At 57.1% G+C, this 21,175-nt stretch overlaps 8 protein-coding genes across 8 annotated transcripts; 5 read left to right on the top strand and 3 right to left on the bottom strand.

Annotated features, from left to right (window-relative positions):
• Positions 1–1,123: 1,123 nt before the first annotated feature.
• Positions 1,124–1,294, top strand: PHACADRAFT_77355 (uncharacterized protein; the record flags this gene model as incomplete). The annotated part of the gene is made up of 1 exon (XM_007392917.1): positions 1,124–1,294. A coding segment is annotated over one exon (171 nt), but the record flags the coding sequence as incomplete, so codon positions are not given.
• Positions 1,295–1,327: 33 nt separating this feature from the next.
• On the top strand, positions 1,328–2,536 carry PHACADRAFT_192772 (uncharacterized protein; the record flags this gene model as incomplete). Its single annotated transcript, XM_007392916.1, has 10 exons — positions 1,328–1,344; positions 1,406–1,467; positions 1,522–1,619; positions 1,676–1,773; positions 1,957–2,030; positions 2,091–2,106; positions 2,163–2,214; positions 2,265–2,300; positions 2,355–2,423; positions 2,477–2,536. 10 exons carry the CDS (start codon positions 1,328–1,330, stop codon positions 2,534–2,536), a joined length of 582 nt encoding a protein of 193 aa, XP_007392978.1.
• A 226-nt stretch (positions 2,537–2,762) lies between these two features.
• Positions 2,763–3,155, bottom strand: PHACADRAFT_158695 (uncharacterized protein; the record flags this gene model as incomplete). Its single annotated transcript, XM_007392915.1, has 1 exon — positions 2,763–3,155. One exon carries the CDS (start codon positions 3,153–3,155, stop codon positions 2,763–2,765), a length of 393 nt encoding a protein of 130 aa, XP_007392977.1.
• A 2,280-nt stretch (positions 3,156–5,435) lies between these two features.
• Positions 5,436–6,432, bottom strand: PHACADRAFT_251362 (uncharacterized protein). Its single transcript, XM_007392914.1, has 5 exons — positions 6,170–6,432; positions 6,141–6,145; positions 5,924–6,072; positions 5,701–5,835; positions 5,436–5,659 (listed from the first exon to the last, which is right to left on the bottom strand). The coding sequence occupies exons 1-5, from the start codon at positions 6,231–6,233 to the stop codon at positions 5,563–5,565; spliced, it is 450 nt and encodes a 149-aa protein (XP_007392976.1). The 5' UTR covers positions 6,234–6,432; the 3' UTR covers positions 5,436–5,562.
• Positions 6,433–7,358: 926 nt separating this feature from the next.
• PHACADRAFT_251360 (uncharacterized protein) lies at positions 7,359–8,995 on the top strand. The gene has a single exon (XM_007392913.1). The coding sequence runs from the start codon at positions 7,617–7,619 to the stop codon at positions 8,058–8,060; it is 444 nt and encodes a 147-aa protein (XP_007392975.1). The 5' UTR covers positions 7,359–7,616; the 3' UTR covers positions 8,061–8,995.
• A 28-nt stretch (positions 8,996–9,023) lies between these two features.
• Positions 9,024–10,331, top strand: PHACADRAFT_251359 (uncharacterized protein). Its single transcript, XM_007392912.1, has one exon. The coding sequence runs from the start codon at positions 10,144–10,146 to the stop codon at positions 10,321–10,323; it is 180 nt and encodes a 59-aa protein (XP_007392974.1). The 5' UTR covers positions 9,024–10,143; the 3' UTR covers positions 10,324–10,331.
• Positions 10,332–13,040: 2,709 nt separating this feature from the next.
• Positions 13,041–15,059, bottom strand: PHACADRAFT_251356 (uncharacterized protein). The gene is made up of 3 exons (XM_007392911.1): positions 14,846–15,059; positions 14,348–14,654; positions 13,041–14,291 (listed from the first exon to the last, which is right to left on the bottom strand). The coding sequence occupies exons 1-3, from the start codon at positions 14,988–14,990 to the stop codon at positions 13,541–13,543; spliced, it is 1,203 nt and encodes a 400-aa protein (XP_007392973.1). The 5' UTR covers positions 14,991–15,059; the 3' UTR covers positions 13,041–13,540.
• Positions 15,060–15,864: 805 nt separating this feature from the next.
• Positions 15,865–19,431, top strand: PHACADRAFT_251350 (uncharacterized protein). Its single transcript, XM_007392910.1, has 5 exons — positions 15,865–16,113; positions 16,418–16,695; positions 18,540–18,653; positions 18,833–18,966; positions 19,094–19,431. The coding sequence occupies exons 1-5, from the start codon at positions 16,032–16,034 to the stop codon at positions 19,269–19,271; spliced, it is 786 nt and encodes a 261-aa protein (XP_007392972.1). The 5' UTR covers positions 15,865–16,031; the 3' UTR covers positions 19,272–19,431.
• The last annotated feature ends 1,744 nt before the right edge of the window (positions 19,432–21,175 follow it).

Genomic DNA, 21,175 nt, shown 5'->3' with positions numbered 1-21,175 from the left:
TCCCTCGACCTTGCCAAGGCCCCGGCTCGCTTAAGTGCTATCCAATGGCCCACGATGCTACAAATTTCGGCCTAGATATCTGGGAATGTACTACGTTACACTTGAGCTGTTGCTGCTATGTGCGGCGTTGTTCTGAGCAACGCTCTGACAATGTTTGAGCGGGCGGAAACAACAAGCTCTAGATCTAGAGCGAGTCTGCGGATTATATCACACTGGATGGTAAGCGCGCTTTTTTCTGGCGTAAAATTGGCCAAAAAATGATTGAACAAGGCCCCAACTTTCTCCGGTTTCACTTGAAAAAAACCGAAGGCAAAATTCAGTTTTCCGCCAGTTTTACTGTGTTTTAGACCACTTAGGCTGGTTTTGCACCAGTTTCTCCTCAGTTTGCATCGGCGTAGAACCGAGGAATAACTGGGCCTTGTTTAGCCGCTTTTGCCTGAGTTTTCTCAAGAAAAAAACTGCACTTACCACCCTGTGTCATGTAGATTGATCGTGGGAAGGGCGGATCGGATGCTGCGCGACGCGAGTCTGTTTTGTTTCTCCGTTCATGGGTGCATACATAGCGCGCACTGTATCTTTGGTCGCTGTTCACCGACCAGCACGATCAGAACGATATCTCTCTTGGTGTTCCTCACCGTTAGCTGCGCCTTGTGAGGCTCAGTGGACGCGGCTTAATCCATGTACTAACCTCTGCAGCTGATGAGGGTCTTTTCTCTACCGCCGTGCGCCGAGCGCCTGACGCTCCTGGGGGGTCTTTGAGCGCGGCTCGTGCGAAAACAATGCATGATGGGGGCGGTCGCAGCATGGCTGTGGCATGATTATCGCAGTACCGGCGTTGTCGGAAGATACGCCAAGCGACTCATAAACTGTCTCAGCGACGGTCTAGTACCCCCGACACAGTTCGTCTGCTTGTATCCGCCCCCACACCACCATGTCGAGGCATTCAAATCAGGCTCTTATCCATACTAATTCGCAGTTGTAGGCACTATCTCTACTCACACTTGATATATGGCTTGATAAATCATTATCATACGTCTGTCCTTCAGCAACCCCGCGTCGGACCACGCTTTCGGAGCAATCTCGAGCAAGTACATTGTTTGCTTACCATGATTGCGCCGTTCACAATATCTGTCTCTCAGGCCTCGTCGTCTACGAGTTCCTGATCACCATCGATGGCGAGGTCAATATAGTCTGGAAGAGACCTATCACTGCATCCGCCGTGCTCCTTGGTTCAGTAAGATGGTGCTTACTCCTCTCGATTGTCCTGCAGCTGGTTCCGGCAACTCCGGATGTAAGCGTCGAACATCTCTGACTACATGAGCATATAATGATGCTTCTACAGGAGTAAGCTTAGTCTCCTTGAGGCTTGTGCGCAACATGTTGTTCACTCGAACCTGGCACACAGCTGTACACCGCTTAATATTCTCACTTGGGCACCCATCCTCATTGGACTCGTCCAGACTGCAGGTATGCCTCACGCAGTCCGTACTGCCTGTAATGCCCGCTCAGTTTTTTCTGTAGTTTTCTCTGCCCTACGTGTCTTTGCTGTCTGGGACAGGAGCTACACCTGGTCACTCATAGTGTTTGCGCTGAGTATGGTACCATTCCTGACGAACCTGGTATGTGCCGCCTTCACTCGAGTTTTGCATACACTCAAGCTCTCACTTCTATCCAGGTTATTGCGGCGGTGTCGAAGTACCGTTCTGTCACGAATCTGCTCTTCGAAGTGACGTGCATATTGGAGATACCGTTGTCCGCACAGGCAGCCACCATGTGAGTGTAAATCGTCCGCAGTTGCAGTCCCTGAATGTTAAGTTCTGCGGTGCAGAGGTACATCTTGCAATTGGAGCCCTCTCAATGCTGGAGACTCTGACACCACCTGCCTGCAGTCCTGTTCAGCACCCGGAGCTCAGTTTTGCTGGCTGATACGATTGTGCTTGTCCTGACCTGGATCAGGACATTCGGACACTGGAGGCGCGCCCGCAGGCTCAACCTTAGGGTATCGCTGACGGCTTGTCTGCTACGCGACGGTCAGTAGCCTTCCTTGCACCTTCGCAATTTCCGTCGCTGAAGTTCACCTACTCGCGCAGGAACGTTTTATTTCGTGTGAGCATAACAAGAGACCTGTCCATCGGAGGTGATTACTTACATAAGAAATGTAGAACTCTGTTAGCGATAGGTGTTGTCCAATTAGTTACCGCAAACTTCCCTCCGGTACGTCTCTGACATGGATACATAGGTAGCTAGCTAACATCGCATCCAAGGACCTAACGCTTGTGGGAGCGTTCGTCACGACTCTGGTGTGTGCTCTGCTTCCCTTTCGTCGCCTTAGTGCTCATTAGCTGAGGCTGCAGCCCCTGGTGCTCATTAACCGCTTCATGATTAACCTACGAGCGGTTGATTTGGAGCCGCTTGACTACTCTGTGCGCATCGCTGATCAACAACAAGGGCAATCAATAAGTTCGATGCAATTCAGGAGGTCAGCGAGTCTACTGGGAAATATTGGAGGGACGCTGCAGGATTGTTCGAGCAGTGAACTCTGGGATGAAGAGACTAGCATCGTGGAATTGGACACGCCAGAATGTCGTGAAACCAATATAGGGACACGAACAGGTGCTGGGACTCTATATTGAGCACTATTCGGGTGAATGGTAGCATTTTTAGCAAATGTGAATAGAAAGAGTATCAGCACGATCATCACGGACAGTATGACGAAAAAGAGCCAAAGCGAATAAAAATCTTGAACCTCTGCAGCTGCAAGGTTATGGATTGCGACAGTACACTGCGACGTCCCGAGGCCGGCTCCGGCGATGGGAGGAATCGCGGCGTTGGAAACTTCGGGATGAGATTCCAGAGTAGACAGCCGGAGCGAACGTTTCCGAGCCGATGGTACACCACGAGCCACAGCGTATAACAGTTAGGCCAGTGTTCCACGCTTTGATGCCAAGCCAGAGATGGCGATTCGGTATATCGTCATTCTTGAGCACGCATAGCAGATGTGGATACACGACAGAGTAGCGACCGACGTCCGGGTCTGCGAGCTTGTGGTTCAAAGCGGATACTACGACCATGAGGTTGCCGGCCAGGGGTACAAGTGGCCGCTGAAAGCCCAGAGTTGTGTCTCCCAAAGTGCTAGGCAGGAGTAGGTAGCCCATAGTTTCGATCCATGGTCGCCCAGACTGAACTCTGCGCACATTAAACGTGGCTACAAGGGGATAGTACAGAAATCTCTCACCTGGGTAGTCAGAGTTTCCGCTGTCTGCTTCGAAGAAACTTGAATCCACCGTCAGTCTCACGAATATGTCCGAAGGTAAGTACCCTATCAAAAATATTACCGTGGGATTTACTGGGTCAGTATGTGATTCCTAGTGCGGATTCCGAAGCTACCACTTACATCTGCTGTCGCAAAATCATTAACGGAACAGAGTACTGGCCTATTCGGAAGTTAGAACATAGCGCAATGGAGGAAAAGAGCGGATGAAACGTTCGGTACTTAAATGAGACGAAATAAACTCAGCTTTACAACCTAGCGCACAATTCACAGCAGCTTAGTGAAATGATGGGCGTATGTCTTTTGCGCAGATATGTCAGAACGGCGATCTGGAGACTCTTGAATCACGGGTGAGATCGGTGGAGCGCATCAAATTGATCTCGCGAGAATGGTACTGAAAGCCGCATCAAAAGCGATGGAGTTTGGCGCCTTGGCGGAGCGCACTCGGTGCAGTCAGCCACCTTCGGATATACCGAGGTAATATCTTGAAGACCATAGGTCGCATAGGCGTAGAGATGGGGCTTTCGAGGTAAGGATCACTTATCGGAGGGTTGGACAATTTGGACCGTGCTCATAACTGTTGGCCGCTTCTAGTTTTCTCTTCAGCTCGACGACTAAGCAACAAGTTTTGAAAGCAGGAGCTTTGTATGATACCACCGTAGAGTACTTACCCTCGTCTTGGTAGATTGTCGAGGGGAGTGGCTGGGACACAGTAGCTCCTGCATGACTCTGCTTGTCACCTGTCGAGCCAGTCCAAGTACTGAGAGAAATTAGCTCGCCTAGAGAGGAGGAAGCGAGTGTTCGGTGACCACGGTCCTGAGAAAGGCAAACCAAAGTAAGTTATGTGTTTATACGCCTGATGGCGACGGCTGACGCATCGCCGCATCGAGGCTACGGGAAGAGTTTATTCGCTAACACCACGGGTGGGAGTAGCTGTCGCGACATTTGATATGTCCCTTGTTCGTGGAGGAAGGTCGGCCTCTTCACGTCTCTTTCTATCACGGGTTGAACATGTCTCTTCAGAGGTGTCGCTAACATGCTCACACCGAGTAACCGCTGTTACGTCGGATACCAGATTGACTTGTTCTTGCAGTGCTCGAGAGCATCTGTCTCTGCGTTACATGCGTCGCGCAAGCCCTGCGCCGTCCGGTGCGATTTGAAGAAGTGTGGTGTCATAATATCTCTTCTGACAAAGGGGCCGAAATTTCCCACGCCCACCGAACGTCCGCCGCTCTTCGTGGCTACCTATCGTGCTGCTGTGCACAATCCCGAGTTATGAAATCTTGAAGGGTGAGTAGAGTTTTGGATACTGTGCGTAGTCATTTGACCATGTAATAGATGAACTAGAGAGCACGGACTGACAGATGAACGTGTATTAGATCACGATGGAAATAGGAATTCCCATTTTAACTGTCATTCCCAAGCGCATCAACAGCCTTCCACCGCCTCAAGAGATTCCCTTCCAAGCTATGTACGCGGCCTTCGCTCGGAATTGAACCACCCTGTACCCGGCTCTGCTGATCATACTTCGCTGCAGATGCTTTCACGAGTCCTTCTCAGCCTTCAAAGGAACGTAGCTCGGGGGAATTATGTATGGTCACAGCATAAGTGCTATTCAATAGCAGGACAAATTGCTAGGAACCGTGTGCAAGTGGTGGCCTTCTCGATGCAGCTCGCCTCTCTATTTCCTTCGCACTGACTATGTCAACTTAGTCGGACCAGGCTTTTATCCAAGCCTACTCTCAACTGTGAGTATTACCTCTGTTCGTACAAGCTGACGAGTCGAAACTCACATTTTGTTGTTTAGCTTCGTGGAGACTGATATCTCTGTGGTCGTCTCATGCGAGTGCTTTTATTTTCATTTCTCTCTCGCTTTGATCACGATATTCCATATCTTTAGCCCTCGTCGTCTACGAGTTCCTGGTCACCATCGGTGGCGAGATCAACATTGTCTGGAAGAGACCGGTTACCGTATCCGCCTTGCTCCTTGGCTCGGTACGATGGTGTATGCTTTTTACAATCATTCTGCAACTCACACCACGATGTCTGAATGTAAGTTTCGGATGTCTTTGACTGTGTGAAATCTGAAATAATGCACCTCTTAGATATAAGTATAACACCGTTTTACTCCCATACACCATAGCTTACCTCCCAGAGCATACAGCTGTCCGTCTGTTCTTATCTTGACCTGGGTAATTAATCTTGTGGGATCCATCCAGGTTGCACATACGCCTCACACGGCCTTTTTATTTATTTAATTTTAGTTAGAGCTGTCCACTGATATCCACACATCAGTCTTCTCCTTTCTGCGCATCTTCGCGACCGGAACCGAAGCATGTCTGATCGCTGCTTGTGTTCAAACTGAGCATGGTACCGTTCGCGACCAACCTGGTGAATATCAAGTACTCCCGCTTGAACCCCATTTTTACTCTGTTGATGCTTCTATGTAGGTTTCCGTTGTAATATTGAACCATGCTTCCATCGTGGATCCACACCTCGCGTAACAGCATGCATCCCGGAGTCCCCGCGCCCTACACGGACAAATAGCATGTAAGTGTAAGTATCTCACTGCAGCCATGTCTGAACTCTAAAATTCGCAATACAGATGTACGTCCCACAGCCCAAGCCTTCCAACATTACGGAGACACTCACGCCGTCTTCTCATAGCTATATACATCACCCGTGGCTCTCTCATCGCCACTAATACGATTGCGCTTGTACTGACCTGGATCAAGGCGTTGGGACAAAGTTGGAGGCACGTGCGTAGCGTTAACCTCACGATGTCTCTGACGATGTGTTTGCTGCGTGACGGTCAGTAGCTCTCTTCGCGCCGTCGCATCCGCTGTTATTGAAACCTAGCCATGCATACGGGAACTATCTAGTTCATGCAAGCTCTACCTGCAAGCCATCGAGGACCGCTCGCCCGCGACAATAAACGTGGGGCTCTACCAGCAGTAAGCATCGCTCAGCTACTAACCTTTAACTCCTCCGCGGTACGTCTCCGGTAAGAGCGCGGAAGCAGACGGCTAATGTGCTTCATAAGAATCTGTAATTCGTGTCTGTGCTAGTCACGACCCTGGTATGTAACCTACTTCTCACTGCTCACCCTAGTAGTCTTCATGTATCGTCACGCAGCTCTCAGTGCTCATCAACCATTTCATGGTTAACCTACGAACGGTTAATTCGGAGATGCCGGACTACTCTCTGGTCATTGTAGAATGGCAGCAAGGGCCACTGACGGTGCTATTCCGAAGGCTAGCGAATCGGCTGGGAAATATTGGGAAGACGCTGCATGATTGCTTAAGTGACAAGCCGTACGACGAAGAGATCCGCTCCGCAGAAGTGAATGAGACAGCGTGTCGCGAGACGGGAACGGAAGGATGAAATAAAGCCATCGGTTTTACTAGAGTGTGTTCTGTTTCAGGCGGACAGGAAAGTTTGTATCCCACTTGAACTTGGGCCATGGTTGCAAACGATTCTAATTGAACGATATGCCATCGCCATCAGGCCTCTCAGTGCGCATACATACCTGTCTGGTTCAGCTTTTGATCGAGGCTGTGAAAAAAAAAGAGACAATAATATTAAGCAAAAGAAACACGGGCTGGTATTGTCTCAATGCTTCTTGTCTCAATATTCCGTAAAGAATAGAGCCCTGACGGCCTCGAGGTCAGGAAACGCGCTCGAGAGTGGACGAGTCTCGACAACACCTCCTTGCCTGAAGACGCTAAAATAAACATTTTGCTCTTGGAGCCTGAAGATTCGAAGATGGATAGCTGTGTTACGTCCTTCGTCTCAAAGATAGTCCTTACTTCACCCCGAAATGGTCGGACTATTGCCTTGCGGCCTGATTTTGACCGGGTAAATTAAAGCTCATATTTCCGATCTGTGGAAGTTTGGCAGGTTGTGAACAACACCGGAGAGATGACGGGTGCTATCGCACCCCCGGTGGCTAGAGTGCTGGCACAGGACTTGGAGGGTAAAATTGTGCTTTATTTAGGCGAATCTAATACCCACCTTGAGCTTAAAGCTTTGAAGCTTAAATTTTTGTTGCATTCACCGCTGTGAAAGGCGGGCTCAGTAAGTCGAATCAAGCCTTTACTGCGGGACAGACCTTTCGGGTGAGCTGAACCGACCCGGATGTGTCTCACGATTTCGAAAGCGCAGCAAGCCATGGCACGAGATATCCTGGAAAACTTCCCTTTCCAGGTAGCTGTAACAGCTGTGGCGTTACCAGGGCGTTAATGTTACTCACGGTGCTGCGCTCCAACCACCATGGCCTGACTCGCCGACGACGTTGCTCCCCGCCCTCCATCTCTCTCCCCGCTCTTGATGAGCTGCCCTCACAATGCCTACGACGTGCTCAACATTCTACCAGCTCCTGTTTCTGGGATTGTGTCGCTCTAACCTTAGCGTCTCATCCGCATTAAATGACCAACATGATGCACGCACCCTTCACACCCGCGACATATCCGTCGCAAGCGCATCAAGCTTCATTATAGTTGTCGCGGTCGGATTTATCGGCATCCTCCTCATATGTGCAGGCAGCAGTACGTGGTACAGGCGGCGACTCGCCCGTCGCCATGTCCTGCCTGATCGTGCGACCACTCGAGGCCTGGCGCCGCGGCCTCAGCTCTGGGACGTCTATCTTCCAGACCTACAGGGGTCTCCTGACTTGCGAGACAGCGCAGATTGGGATCGAGTGCTGGTGAGTGTCGCACTTTCCATGGACCGCTTGACCGCACCATTATCGACTCTGGATCTGACTCTTGAGCCCAGCCTTTGGCGGTGAAGATCGAAAATGAAAAGATCGCAGATACGGCCAGCGTCGGAGAGAGGGGGAAGAGGCCAGAGCGAGCTGTGAGGCCTAGAAACCGTGTCGCAGACTGGTAATGCTCCTCTAGCCAGCTCTGTCTCGGGTGTCTAACCCCCTATAGGTTCAGGCCCTGGCCTTCCCGCGCTGCGCCTTCATTGCAACAAGTCCAGTCTCTGCCGCAGACTGCTCTTTCTCCGCCGCGAATTCCTCCGCCGACAGAACTCGCTGGCGCCGAGGTCGTGGTGCTTATTACGATGCCTTCTCCGCAGGCTTCGCCACACTTCTCAGGTATAAGTGGCCGGCAGTCGCCGCTTGATGTGCTGGGTCTGTGGGCAGAGTGCGCTGTTGGCACGTCAAAGCTACCCTATCGCCGAAAGACAGATGACTTTATTTCGCCTGTTCCTTCATGATGACCCTGCTGTCTCATTCGGCTTTGCTATGATTGACTCGCTTCATCCCGTGACAGGTCATGACGACATTCACGTGAGGGAGCGCCATTCGGTACGATCACATTACGAACCTCTCGAGTCGTCCCCCACAGGTTTGTTCATACGAGGGAGCAATCTCGCACAGCCTCTGGCACCGGCTACGAAAATGAAAGATGATGCCGCTATGTCGGTTTGACCTATCACATTTTTCTTGCAGCCCTGAACTAGCCCTCACCTGAATGTCCGAGAAAGAGTCGGATTATATCCACCACACTAATTGCCCTGAGACCTTCGCATGCTGAATATGCGCAATACTGAACGCGAAGAGCAGGGTCTCTGACTGATCATCCACCCCCATTTACGCACCAGGATATGTAACGGCTCTCGTGCGTCCATCCGAAATACGTTACCGAGGACGTACAACTGCGTCATGCTCTTCGTGTCTGTACATGTCCGTACGCGCTTTTCAGCCTGGTAAGTACTCCCGCTACACGCGTTCGTCTTCTTCTGTTGAGTGTTCTCACCTGATAGACTACCGAACTCTACGGCAGCACCCTCGTCGTCATAGCCGAAAATATACTGACCCAGCACGGAGAAGCTCACCAACCCCGCGGGCATGCTGACGAAAGCCTAACAACACTAAGGCAAAAACAAGACACCATCGGGGCGAGCGATGGTGCTTCGTGTTCCCAAGCATGATCAACGCTCGCCTGCAAAGAGTCCACATTGCTCGCTAAGAAAAAGGACTGCCTCAGCGCTGGAAGTGCTCCACATATCGCACCGCAATCGTCGCATCTGCGGACCTGCCCTGCGATGACCCTTCCCACACTGCACGGAGGTGTCGGTGCGTGACTGGCGTCCTCGCAGGGCCTCGACTCCGCATGCAAGACAGAGAACGGCGCGTGCTGATCTCAGTGTTTTAGATGAGGAATTTTTCCTGCGTCCCCCGTCTGCGCGTTACTTCGTTGGGGTCTTCCAGCGAAGCGGCGTCCCTTTGCTCGTGCCCATGTGTACGATAACACACCTCGGACCGAGCTCCACCTCGAACAAATCTCAGCAGAGCCATCATGATTGGAAAACAGCGAGGCATGTCTGCGCCCGGACCCGTTTTCCGTTGCTCCTCCGAGACGCGCGATCCATCGTGTTGCAGGCGACAGGGCGTCCGAGTGTGCCAGGAGAGAGAACACCGAGCAGAAGGCCCCGCACGTCTGATCGGCCTTTTTTTGCGCTTCGGGCCTGGGCTGGCTGAAGTCAAAGGTGGGAACCGAAGGGTCCACTCCATCCGAGGAAGCAGGGGCCCCAGACGCGCCAAAGGCCCCACGAGGGCGGTGCAGGATTACTGTACAATGCGAGTTCGAGGAGCATATGTCAATGTGGGGTGCCCTGCCAACCTGCTGCGACGCACGAGCAGGATCTTACGCGGTGTAGCGGCAGCTCAGACAGTGCATGACGCATCTGCTTGTGAGATCCGTGCTGGATCGCGCCCCCGGGATGGTGCTCGCTGATGCCCGGTGGGTAGTGCGTGCGCCAGGCTGCTGCCGACTCCGCGGTGGGGGCGGGACGGCATCTCAACTTAGGGGGCGGCACGCCCGGGAGAGGCCTGTCGCCCGTCGATAGCTGTGGGAAGAGATATGCTTGCCTTGAAGCTCCTCAGGGGTTTTTTCGTCCGAGGTCGGAGGTCGCCTCAAGGACTCCTGGGGCCTCATGCCAGAGCGTTCGATGCACGGTCCGAAGGCATCTACGACTCGGAGGAAGACGTTATCTACGTGAGGTTTACGACGTCGATTCCCACGTCTCTGCCAGTCGAGTGAGTTCGCATCCTCTCACATGACCAGCTGAGAAATGACTCGTTTGTAGGCCGCCCGCATGAGAAAGTGCTTGGAAGCTCAAAACCTCGACACGTGTCTGTTTAGGTTATTGCGCTTCTCCTTGGTCGACGGAGTTCTCACTGTGCGAGCTTCTCCTGCCAACTGTGCCGCCGGGCTAGCCCTCGGTGCAAACAGACCCGCTCCCAGCCCAGCCACACCAGACGGGGCATCGCATGTTACAACTCAGGGCCGTAGGCTCGCCCGCTCCGTGCACCATTCGTTCCGCCGACGGAAGGAGGCCGAGGGGGGACAAGCCCCGCCGTTCAGTTAAGGTTAGCTGCTATCCTCCGTCTTGGACACGGGATCGCCCGCATGCATGTCACTAATTCGATCCATTTGTCTATCTAGCCTATCGAGCGAAACGTTCGCCCGCGATCTCATCTTCGCTTGGAAGCCCGCCCCGGTGCCCCGGAAGCGTCCACGCTCCTGCCGTCGCCAGCAGCGACGCCACTACTGCAAACGTCGGACGCGAGAAGGGGCCAGGAATGATGATGATGATGTCAGGCGCGGGAGGGGTCTCGTTCAGTTTGGAATAGCAGGTGTCTGAACACGGACAGTTTGAAGGGCAACGTACGCCGCGGAACAGCACAATAATAGGAGGCGGTGCCGGCGAGCGAGGCCGACGAGGCGTCCGACGAAGGCTTCGTTTCGCGTTATGCATCGGGGCAGAATAATGAATAGGAAAATGGAGCGCGCGAGAGAGAATGCAGGACGCCCTCCCGAGTCCCGACGTGCAAGACATGCAGAGCACGTGGGACGCGGCCCGGTCGTGCATCGCGATCACACCCAATAATGCACGTATCCGCTGGCGGGCGCAGCGCATTAAAGGGCGCGAAATTTTTCTGGTTCGTGAGCGAGCGTGCCTGGCCCAGCGCGAGCGCCGCAACGTAAGACACCGAACCGCGAGCTCGCCGCCGCGCCAGCCGACGTGCCGGGCTCGCGCTGCCGCGGCATGTGCGCACCAGGGACGTAAGGTTGTTCGGTAGGACGTACACAGCGCAGGCAGCGTAGACGGGAACCTTCGGAGGCGACGGCTAGCGCGACATGTTGTAGATGCGCTCTTGGCGACGTCGCCGCCTGCGCTGCCAAAGCGTCATCGCAGACACTTGGGGGGACTGCACGACGTGCAGTGCAGCCCAAGACAAGCGGTGCCCGGGCCGCCGCTGTCCGCTGGGCGACGTGCGAAATGCCTTCCTGGCGACGCAGGTCTGCAGCATGTCGACACACGTCCGCCGCCACGAGCCCGTCAGCCGCGCGCGGGTCTACTGGGGCGTGTTCCTGTGCTTCTTCTCTCTCGCTCCTTCTTTTTTTCTCGCGACGGCCCTTTTTGTGCGCGCGTGTGGGGGGCGTGCGGCAGGGAGGGGGAGGGGCAGCTTTTTTTTTTCGCTGGGGAGTGCGTTGTCTCCCGGTCGTGCTGTCCGTGTCGAGACGCCTTGTTGGCTGGCGGTCTCCATTCGCGGTGCTGCACAGCACACACGCACACACCCTCTGCCGAGCATCCCCAAACACGCACGCCTGGGTCCCACGAGAGGCCCCAGCGTAACAGCCAACAGTGGTTGCCCCACGCGAGGGAGACTCGGACTCGTATACGTGCTCCTGGACCCTGCCTGATCAGAAAGCAGAAAAAGAGACAGGCTCGGAGGGGGAGCCTTTCCCGCGCAACGCAGAGAAAAAAAAAGCGCAGGTCACCTGGCCAGTCTCGGGAGGTGCGTGTGCGTGTGTTTTTTTATGAAATGCTCTCGTAATCTGAAGGGTGCGGGCAGCTGATGTGCGCATTGGGCCCCGCGAGTCAGGGAGAGCGTGAAGCAGAGAACGTATGGAGGGTCCCCGCCGACGCCTATCCTGTGCTCGCCGAGCTGCACGTTGCATCGCCCCTGAGTATGCATTGCAGTACATCGCGGCCCCGGTCGCGCTATCGGAGTGGATCAAACGACCAAGAAGCTCGCTCGGAGAGGGTCGCGTGTGTATTGTGGAGCTCGCTGCTGCACCGTTTCGCGCATCGCGGGCTGGGATCAGCCCTATCTCGGTTTTGTGTGTACATAATTGCATATAAAGCCGAATAGATGCACCAATTGAGTGGGTGAATAAGCCGGAGATGGCGAGCCTGTTCGTTGGGCCTGAGGCCAGAGCCTTTGCGTGCGTCCTGTTCGGATATTCGAGAGCGACGCGTTGCGGTGGCGTTCGAGGTTGGCAGGCGATGCGCCTCGTGCAGCAGGCCGCTTGCTCAGACTCATAGATGGGGCGCACATGAGGCTGATGGCGAGCATTGTAAGGTGACCGGAAAGGAGAATCCCCCACCTCGGGCGTGTCGTCCTGAACCTTCATGCGCCCTGCTCAATGTTTGCCGAGACGCGATTGCCTGCCAGTGAGATATGAGATGTCGCGTGTGCCCCCCCCGGTGTGGGTTAGATCGCTTGCTCGGATGATAGACGGGGTCATGCATAAGAAGTCGCTGAGATGGCCGGGACATTGAGAGAACCCACGGGTGTATCCTGGGCCCGCGACCCTCAGGCTATACGTCCGCCTGACCCGAATACAGCCCCAGGAGGGCGGCGATTCCGCGATGTCTACAGGCTCGCTCAACTGTACGATTCGCCGATCCGGTGCAGAGACGATCCCTCAGATACATCAGACACGCACACCCGGTATTTGAGATGTTTGTGGGCTTTTGCAATTGAGTGGGAAGAAGGCCACAGGCGTTATTGATACAGCAGATGACGAGAAAGTAAAGAAAAGAGGAAGAAAAAAGGAAGAAAATGTGCGACGGTAAGCAAGAAAGCAAGGGCCTGCAGGAGAAGAAGAGCGAGGTATATGCGCGCAGGCGGCGCAGGCAATAGAATAAGTTGGTGCTAGCGGATCGTGCAGTGCATCAAGTTTTGGGTGCATGGGCGGGAGAGGTCTATAGTGTATGTGTATACATATAATGCGTATGGCGGGAGCTGTTTGCGTTGAAGCAGGTATCGCGAGGCGGGGCGTGCGGGAGGGGGGCGGAACGGAGGTGCCCATAGATCACAGTCGGTTCACGTCGGACTCAGTGACGCCGGTCTCGTGCGGGCGGGGCGGCGGGTGGCGTGCAATGCTAAGGCGGAGGGGCTAGTCTGTCACCGGGAGAGGACACACACGTCCCGGGAGGTGTCGCGACGGAAAGACTCGCGTCGTGTTATTGCGCCTGGGCGCCGTCGGGCGAGATGACGACCTTGAGGACCATCGCGCCGTGCTCGTCGCGGCCCTTGGCGAGCAGCTCGAACGCGCGCTTGCTCTCCGGGAGCGCGAAGCGGTGGCTGACGAGCGCCGCGGCGTGCTTGCGCACGAAGCTGCCCTCGAGGGCGAGCAGCGCGAGCGCCTCGGGGTACGTGTCCGCGTAGCGGAAGCTGCCGAGCACGTCGACCTCGCGCGTCGCGGCCGCGCTGAGCGGGAGCACCGTCTGGCGCGTGCCCATGCCGATGAGGAGCACCTTGGCGCCGGCGGCGGCGAGGAAGATGGACTGCTGGATGCACGGCTCCGCGCCGGTGCACTCGTACACGACGTCCGCGCCGCCGTCCTCGGTGAGCCCGAACTCGCGCAGCGCGGCGTCCGCCGCGTCCTTGGCGCGCTTGAGCTGCTCGTCCGCGTTCTTCGGCTTCTCGCCCGTCGGCGGCGGCAGGCAGAAGACCGCGTCCGCGAAGCCGTGCGCGAGCGCAAAGTCGAGCCGGGCCCGGTTGATGTCGATGGCGCACACGCGCTGGATGCCGTACGTCCGTGCGACGGCGCAGGCGAGCAGGCCGATGGCGCCGACGCCGAGGACGATCATGCTCGTTGGCAGCTGCGACGGGGGTGTCGAGGAGCTGAGGCCCGCACGCCGGCTCGCGTGGATGAGCACGCTGAGGGGCTCTGCGAGTGCGGCCTGCTCGAAAGAGACGTTATCCGGTAGTCTATGGCATCCGGGTTAGCGATGAATAAAATGTGGAAAAAAGAAAAGGCAACGTACGGATGGATACAGGACGCGGGATGGTTCATGCGCTCCTGGAGGGTGCCGTCGAGGTGGGGGAAGGTCTTGGCGCTGCTAGCAAAGCGCATGTTCTTGCAGAGGTTGTAGCGGCCCTTGGCGCAATAGCTGCATTGGCCGCACTTGATGCCTGCCTCGATAGCGACGCGCTGGCCAACATAGAAGCCGTGGGTAGATGACGACGAGGAAGAGGGCCCGAGTGCAGTTATGACGCCTGCGGCCTCGTGGCCGAGAACGAGGGGAGCCTGGAGGGCAAAGTCGCCGTTGCGGCCGTGGAGGTAGTAATGCACTGGGAATGGGCAGATGGGAGTCAGCATTCCTGCGACAGAAAGGATAGATGGAAAGGACGGAAAACGTAAAGAGACGAGAGGCGCGCTAATGGGGTGATGGCGAGATGAAGTGATGGCGAGTAGGCGGAGGCGAAGAAGCATACGCGGGATGGGAGAGGAAAAGGCTAAAGCGTGCGGACGGGATACTCACAGTCGCTGCCGCAGAGGCCGGTCGCGCGAACGTCGATCTGGACATGGCCCTGCTGGGGCGGCCAGAGGGTGCGCTGCTCGACGCGGAGGTCGCGTGCACCGTGGAGGACGACGGCGGTCTGGGAGCGGAGGACAGACGGAGACATGGCTGGGGAGATGTGCCGCGGGTTGTGTGGGGGCGACGGTTAGTGGGTGTGCGTGTGCAGGGCGGAGGCGGGGCGCAGGATGGGGAGGAGGCGGAGGAGAGGAGGAAGGGCTGGTTATATAGAGTTGGCGACGGTTGCCTTGTGGTTGTCGCGGGCGTCCTGTTGGGATGAGCCTCTGTCCGTGTGCAGAGAGTCCCACGGGCAGGCAAACAGAGGTAAATCCAAACACGAGAGGGTGTCGAGAGAAAGGAAGGGGCCAGACCGGAAACGCCTCTCGGCCACTCGGTCCGGCCCCCAAGAGGGCCACTGGCCTTCCCCAGATCTGCCGATCGTGAACCAGATTCGCTTTGATGTCCCGCTCCCGGACGGTCCGGGACGCAGCTGCCTCTTGCGCTCCTCGCTCCCAGGCAGTATCGCCTCCCGCTGGGCACGCTGCGCTGCAGCCGCTGCCTAACGGCAATCCTCGTCTTCCCCTGCGACGGGATGGAAAACACCCTAGATCTCCTCGGACGCTGTCCCTACTGCCAAACTCACGTTTGAATGCCGTACCTCCCACCCGCGCGCGATCCGTCTCGGGCTTCCTTCTCGCTGCTCTCTGCATTTCGATAGCATTCCAAGACGTCCGCACGAGACTCGCCCGATGCGGTGCACCGCAAAAGATTGGCTGCGCGGCGACGGAGAGAGAATAGGGGCCACGAACCGTGTTCGGAAGGCGGGCCCACCTCCCGAACGGGGCCCACGCCCATATCCGTCGTCTCGACCCTCCTCCGACGGCGCGTCACCAGTCCCACCGGCCAGGCTCGAGCTCGAGTGTCTCCTCTCCTCGCGGCCAGCGGATCGTCGTTCCGGCCCTTGCCCTCGTCTGTCCCCATACACTTGCGCCATCGATGCTCGACGGACTCGCGGCTGCCTCATATAAGGAGCTGTGCACATCCTGACGCACACCCGTCTCATCTCCTCGTTTCGTCGCCCAGCCACGGTGACGTAGGGATCCAAGCCGACACAGTTTCAGAAGGTCTCTACCGAGCACAGCAAGCCTCCATGGAGAAGACTCCAGCCGTCCCAGCTTTGCAGCTCTTTTCGCTCGCGGGCCAAAACGTTCTCATAACCGGTGCTACCAGAGGTACGCTATCCTCACCTTGGCGCGTGCGCGCACCTCGGGCGCCGCCCGTCTGTGCCTGGCCGCATTGCGCTCTCCGAGAGCAGCACACGCGGCGTTATCCTGTGCCTTCTCGCGTAGGCACGCGCGGCGCGTTCAGTTAGACCGGGATTGACACGCTGTGCACTGCGTTCACAGCCACCACATCCCTCCGTCCGCTCATATAATTGTGGCTCGCATCCCCCTCGCGAGCGGTCCTCCGTTTTATCTTCGGCCCACGTCCTTGGTCCCTCCTGTGCGCACCGCAACTTACGCTTTGACCTTGCAGGCATCGGCCAAGCGTGCGCGCTGGCGCTCGCAGAGGCGGGTGCTGACGTCTGCCTCGTCCAGCGCCCCTCTAGCACCAACACCGCGACGGCCGACGCGATCCGGGCCCTGGGCCGCCGCGCAGAGATAGTCGAGTGCGACCTGTCCGACCTGGAGGCCGTCAAGGGCGTGTTTGCCAGGGCCGTGGAGAAGTTGGGCGAGATTCATGTGCTCGTGAACTGTGGGGGGATCCAGCGCAGGGCGCCGGCGGTCGAGTTTAGCGAGGCAGACTGGGACGAGGTGCGTGTGTGCGTGTTGCTCCTGCTCGAGGCCAGGGAGCTCACCGGGCTGCTGTCATTTCCTGCCATATTTTTCCTTTCTCGAATCGACGCGACAACTGCAACCTGTCCTGTCTGCCTATCACTGGATCTCGATATTCGCGCGCTGCCATATGACGTCGGGCCATTTGTGTTCCTGCCGCTGCCGGATGCGTTCGGGACGTTCCCACGGTGTCTGGATCTGACCCTCCGTGGCCCGCGGTCCTGTTTGGGCGGATGCTCGCCGATGACGTCGTCTTCGGCCCCTCTACGCCCGGTCGCGCACCGTCCTCGCACTCACTCCCATTCATATCTCTGCGCGCGTTCGGTGTCTGGACTCGGTCGTTACGACATGCCACGGCCCTCGTGCCCTCCCTCCTCGCCCCCTCCCATCGGGCGACCGCGCATCCGCACCGCACACCACGTAACCGCTTCCCACGGGCCCTTGATCGTCCCCTCTACGCTCGCCGTGCGCCGCCTCGCTGCCTCCCGCATCCCGATACGCTCGCCCCCACGCACGGTGCCCGGCCCCTCTGATTGGCCCCCGCCCCTCCCCGTCCGACGCGTGATCGTCGTGCCCCGGAATCTCGTCGTGGCCCCGGCTCGGCCTCGCCCTTGGGCATCGCGTCGGCCCTGGGGCTTCTTTCCGCCTGCCCCTACCACCACCACTACCACCTGCGCTGGGACGTCGGGCGCCACCTGCATCTGCGCTATCGTTGCCCCGACCCTGGGCGACGACCCTGGACGTCTCTCTCTCGCCCTCACCTGCGCCTGGTGCGACGCGCAAACGCTTATGGGGCCCATGACGCAACCGCGCATCTGCATCTGCAAACGATGTCGTCGTCGACGCACCTCCCCTCTGATCGTCTCTCGCTATTCCCGTTCCCCCTCGTCATTTCTTTTTTTTTTTTTCGTGCGCACCTGCGACCGTGATGCCTCTGCAAATCCTGCACGCCTCCCTTGCTGCATGTCGCCTGTTCGTCCCTGCGCCACGACGCCGCCACACCGCACGACTCTGCCGGTGTGCGCTTGGCTTCGCATATGTTCTGCACTGTTCTGTCCGGTTCTGCTCGGCTCGTCCACCTGGCGATCGTATGCACTACTCGCGGCCCTGCACGCATCGTCCTTGTGCTGCGCTGTTCTGCCCGGCTCTGCTCGGTGCGATTGCCTGACGGCCGTGTACACACTCGCGGCCCTGCGCGCGCTGTCCTTTTTCTGCTCTATGCTGTCCGGGTCGCTTGCCGCGACGGTCGTGTAAACACTCGCAACCCTGCACGCGTCGCCCCCTGTTCTGCTTGGTCGTATTCGGCTCGCTCGCCTGACCGTCATATGCACACACATGTGGCCCTTCACACCCGGGCGAACGACAACGACGGGACTCCCTACGGACACTCACCTGCGCGCACGGGCGCCACACGCGTTTTCGTACCTGCTCGAAACGTCACGCGCGATCGACGTCGCCCGGGGCCTTGTTTCTGCATGCAACTGCGCGCGACCCTGGATGCTAATACACTCCCGTGCGATGCTGGCCGATACGGTTTCGCGGACGCATTGACGACGAACGTGGTTTTTTTTGTACCTGTTTGGTGCCGGTGGAACCTGCTCGAACCGTCTGTGCGGCGGCGGCGTCCCGCAACCAACGTCATTATCTCCATCTCGTGAATCCTGCGCGAACGTAACGGTCACGACGCGCTTAACATGCTTACCTCTCCCGATCCTCACGGTGTCCCTTGTCCCGGACCGACGCACGGGGGACCTGTCAATTTTTTTTTAATTCTTTTCATTTTTTATTTGTACTTTTATTAATCTTGTTGGTGGCGAGCGCAGGTGCTGAACGTGAACCTCAAGGCGTGCTGGCTACTCTGCCAAGCAGCGGGACAGCACATGGTCCCGCGCCGGCGCGGCAAAATCATCAACTTCTGCAGCTTGCTGACGTACCAGGTGCCGTACATTCCCGTCGTTCCCGAAAATTTATGCGCGAATTGTGTGTGCTGATGGGTGTTCCTCGTGCTCGTGTGCTCGGTGTGGTCGGGTGTTTGACTCGTGGTGTCTTGATTTGTGCGTGTTTGATTTTCGTGGGGTTTTGATGTGTGTGCGCGGGGTACCTCTTGTGTCGCCAGGGCGGGATCACGGTGCCCGCGTACGCCGCCGCCAAGGGCGCGCTCGGACAGCTCACGAAGGCGCTTAGCAACGAGTGGAGCAAGGAGAACGTACAAGTGAACGCGATCGTGCCGGGCTACATCGCGACAGACATGTGCGTTTCCTTTTCTCTCCTTCTTTTACTTCCTCTCCTTGCTCTTTCTCCCTTCTCCCTGTCGTTTCTCTACCCGCTTTCAAGCCCAAATGCTGACCCGGACCCACTCGCGTCTCTGCCGCGGCAGGAACGAAAAGCTGCTCGCGGACCCGGCGCGCCTGCGTCAGATCAGCGAGCGCATCCCGGCCGGGCGCTGGGGCGAACCGCACGACTTTGCGGGCCCCGCCGTCTTCCTCGCGAGCGCCGCGAGCCAGTACGTGTGCGGCGAGCTGCTCGTCGTCGATGGCGGCTGGATGGGACGGTGAGGGGCGGCGCGAGGGGCCTAGATGGAAACGGCTTGCGTTTTTGAAGGATGAAAAATGTGTATTTCTTCTTCTGCTGTCTCTTGGCAAATGTACGAGAGAGTCTGGACAACCCGAGCGACGCTCTCGACCTCCCGTGGCAACCGTGGCTTCCGTGTTCCCGCCCTCCTGCTCGTCGGCGAGCCCCACATCAGCGCCCGCAAGCAAGTCGTTTGCCAGAAACGTCATGTGTGCGCGCGTGCGCGCGACAAGGTTAGAGTTGCAGGCCGGGAGAGTCGTTCCCACTCGAACGGGGTCTGGCGGTGAACGCTTCGCGACGCGCAGCTCAGGCTGGTGCAGAACTCGTCGCACCTAATTGGCCCTGCGCGACATTAGCCGTACCGCCTGAGAGCCCTGCAGAACGGGTTGGCACACGCTAAGCGAACAGCTGCCGATGCACGGTCGGCCGGGTGTCGTTAGAGTTTGGCGTTTCGTAAGTCTAAACGTTTCTTGAATGACCTTAAGGTTAAAGGTTGTGCCGTGTGCCGCAGGACGCGGCCCTGTGTGGGTACGTACTGGTGCTGTATTGCCAAACCGACAAGGTTATTTCTCCGGCTAGAAGGGAAAATGAGGTAAGGATGGCATGGGGAGGGAGGGAAAGAAGGTATGCCTATGTGTGGGAGCATTTCAACATGCGTAGAGGCTCAAAACCTACCTGAGCACGGGTGTCGGCGCAGAACCGCTGGCTGTCGCGGCCTTGCCACACCGCGTCCGACTCCTCCCGGTGCGTCCAGAGAAGCCTCCTCGAAGCGTGTGTGTGCATGTAGCACCTGCGTGTGGCCGAACGCGGCAGCCCGTCCAGACATGCGAAGGTTGCGTGGGGCACTGCAGGAGTGTGGCGTGACACGTACGCGGGCGCGGGCGCGGGGGCAAGCCACGCAAGGGTAGCCGAGAGATGCGCGGGACGTGCCTGCAGCTGTCAAAGAGGAAGAGAAGGACAGATGCGCACGCAAGGCTGCTTGCGCGGCGAACGCTGTGCTCGCGTTCCTGACGACCCCAGGCCCATTGACGATGAAAGTATGAAGCAGAACGCCGCTTGCGCGGCGCCACGTAAGATGCAAAGTATTAGAAGGCACACAGCCCGAGCCTCGGTCGATGGGCTATGAAACCCTGGACGGCCGCGTAGCTTGCGCGGGGCGTTGTGCGTTCGGTAATCATGAGTAATTCAAGTCCCTTGTTTGCGGAGCCAATCATGTGTTTAATGTTGCAAGCTCTGATCCATGAGTGCAAGAGACGGTCAGCTAATTCCTCGTGCATCGTCTGAAAAATATCATGGACGACTCACGCGGGGCTTGGAGCACGCTTAAAATTCAGACATACACAATTTGGAGTACGTGTTGCATGGGGAGTGGCTTGCGTTGCGCCATTCGGTCTCGACGTAGTGCAGCTAGTAGCGCCAGTCACCTTGAAGCTTCAAGAACACCGGGCCAGATCTATTGAGACACACACGCACACATGAGCAGGCTTCGATGAATGTGTGCTGTCACATCGTCAATTTTTGCACGAAGGCGCGAACCCACCCCGGTGACAACATGGCGAAGATTGTGCGACCGTGTCTGAGCGCTGCAGGCACGACACGGTGCTCCAAAACACGACTGTACTTCCGTTTCTGCGATATGTGATTCGAGTCGGATGCGTCGCGGGGGCATCCTCGGAGCGCAGAGGCATCCAGGGCTGCCACAGACGCGTCTGTCGCGCCCTAGGGCACCGATACCACCTAGGGGCGCGCGCAAAAGCGTGGATTGCGGGGTCGAGGGCCGACCGATCCAGCTACAATGATATCACTGGGCAAATTCTCGAGGCTAGCGAATGTTCTCGTTTTCAAGGGTCGCCAGAGCGTGAGCCACAGACCGCGCTGTCGCTCCCGG

This window comes from Phanerochaete carnosa (assembly GCF_000300595.1).
Source record: "Phanerochaete carnosa HHB-10118-sp unplaced genomic scaffold PHACAscaffold_3, whole genome shotgun sequence".
Lineage (NCBI taxonomy): Eukaryota > Fungi > Basidiomycota > Agaricomycetes > Polyporales > Phanerochaetaceae > Phanerochaete > Phanerochaete carnosa.
Note: the sequence above shows the minus strand (reverse complement) of the source record. Positions and strands in the feature narration are given on the sequence as shown.

Bases quoted from the DNA above. Each gene is read 5' to 3' on its own strand.
- PHACADRAFT_251362 (XM_007392914.1), bottom strand. From the start codon at position 6,233: ATGCTTACTGCTGGTAGAGCCCCACGTTTATTGTCGCGGGCGAGCGGT. The intron at 5,836-5,923 runs GTGAGTGTCTCC...GGCTGCAGTGAG, and splicing joins TATAGCTATGAGAAGACGGC to ATACTTACACTTACATGCTA. The intron at 5,660-5,700 runs GTAAAAATGGGG...GATATTCACCAG, and splicing joins TACATAGAAGCATCAACAGA to GTTGGTCGCGAACGGTACCA.
- PHACADRAFT_251360 (XM_007392913.1), top strand. From the start codon at position 7,617: ATGCCTACGACGTGCTCAACATTCTACCAGCTCCTGTTTCTGGGATTG.
- PHACADRAFT_251359 (XM_007392912.1), top strand. From the start codon at position 10,144: ATGCTTGCCTTGAAGCTCCTCAGGGGTTTTTTCGTCCGAGGTCGGAGG.
- PHACADRAFT_251356 (XM_007392911.1), bottom strand. From the start codon at position 14,990: ATGTCTCCGTCTGTCCTCCGCTCCCAGACCGCCGTCGTCCTCCACGGT. The intron at 14,655-14,845 runs GTGAGTATCCCG...GCCCATTCCCAG, and splicing joins CGGCCTCTGCGGCAGCGACT to TGCATTACTACCTCCACGGC. The intron at 14,292-14,347 runs GTACGTTGCCTT...CGGATGCCATAG, and splicing joins CCCGCGTCCTGTATCCATCC to ACTACCGGATAACGTCTCTT.
- PHACADRAFT_251350 (XM_007392910.1), top strand. From the start codon at position 16,032: ATGGAGAAGACTCCAGCCGTCCCAGCTTTGCAGCTCTTTTCGCTCGCG. The intron at 16,114-16,417 runs GTACGCTATCCT...TTGACCTTGCAG, and splicing joins CATAACCGGTGCTACCAGAG to GCATCGGCCAAGCGTGCGCG. The intron at 16,696-18,539 runs GTGCGTGTGTGC...TGGCGAGCGCAG, and splicing joins GCGAGGCAGACTGGGACGAG to GTGCTGAACGTGAACCTCAA.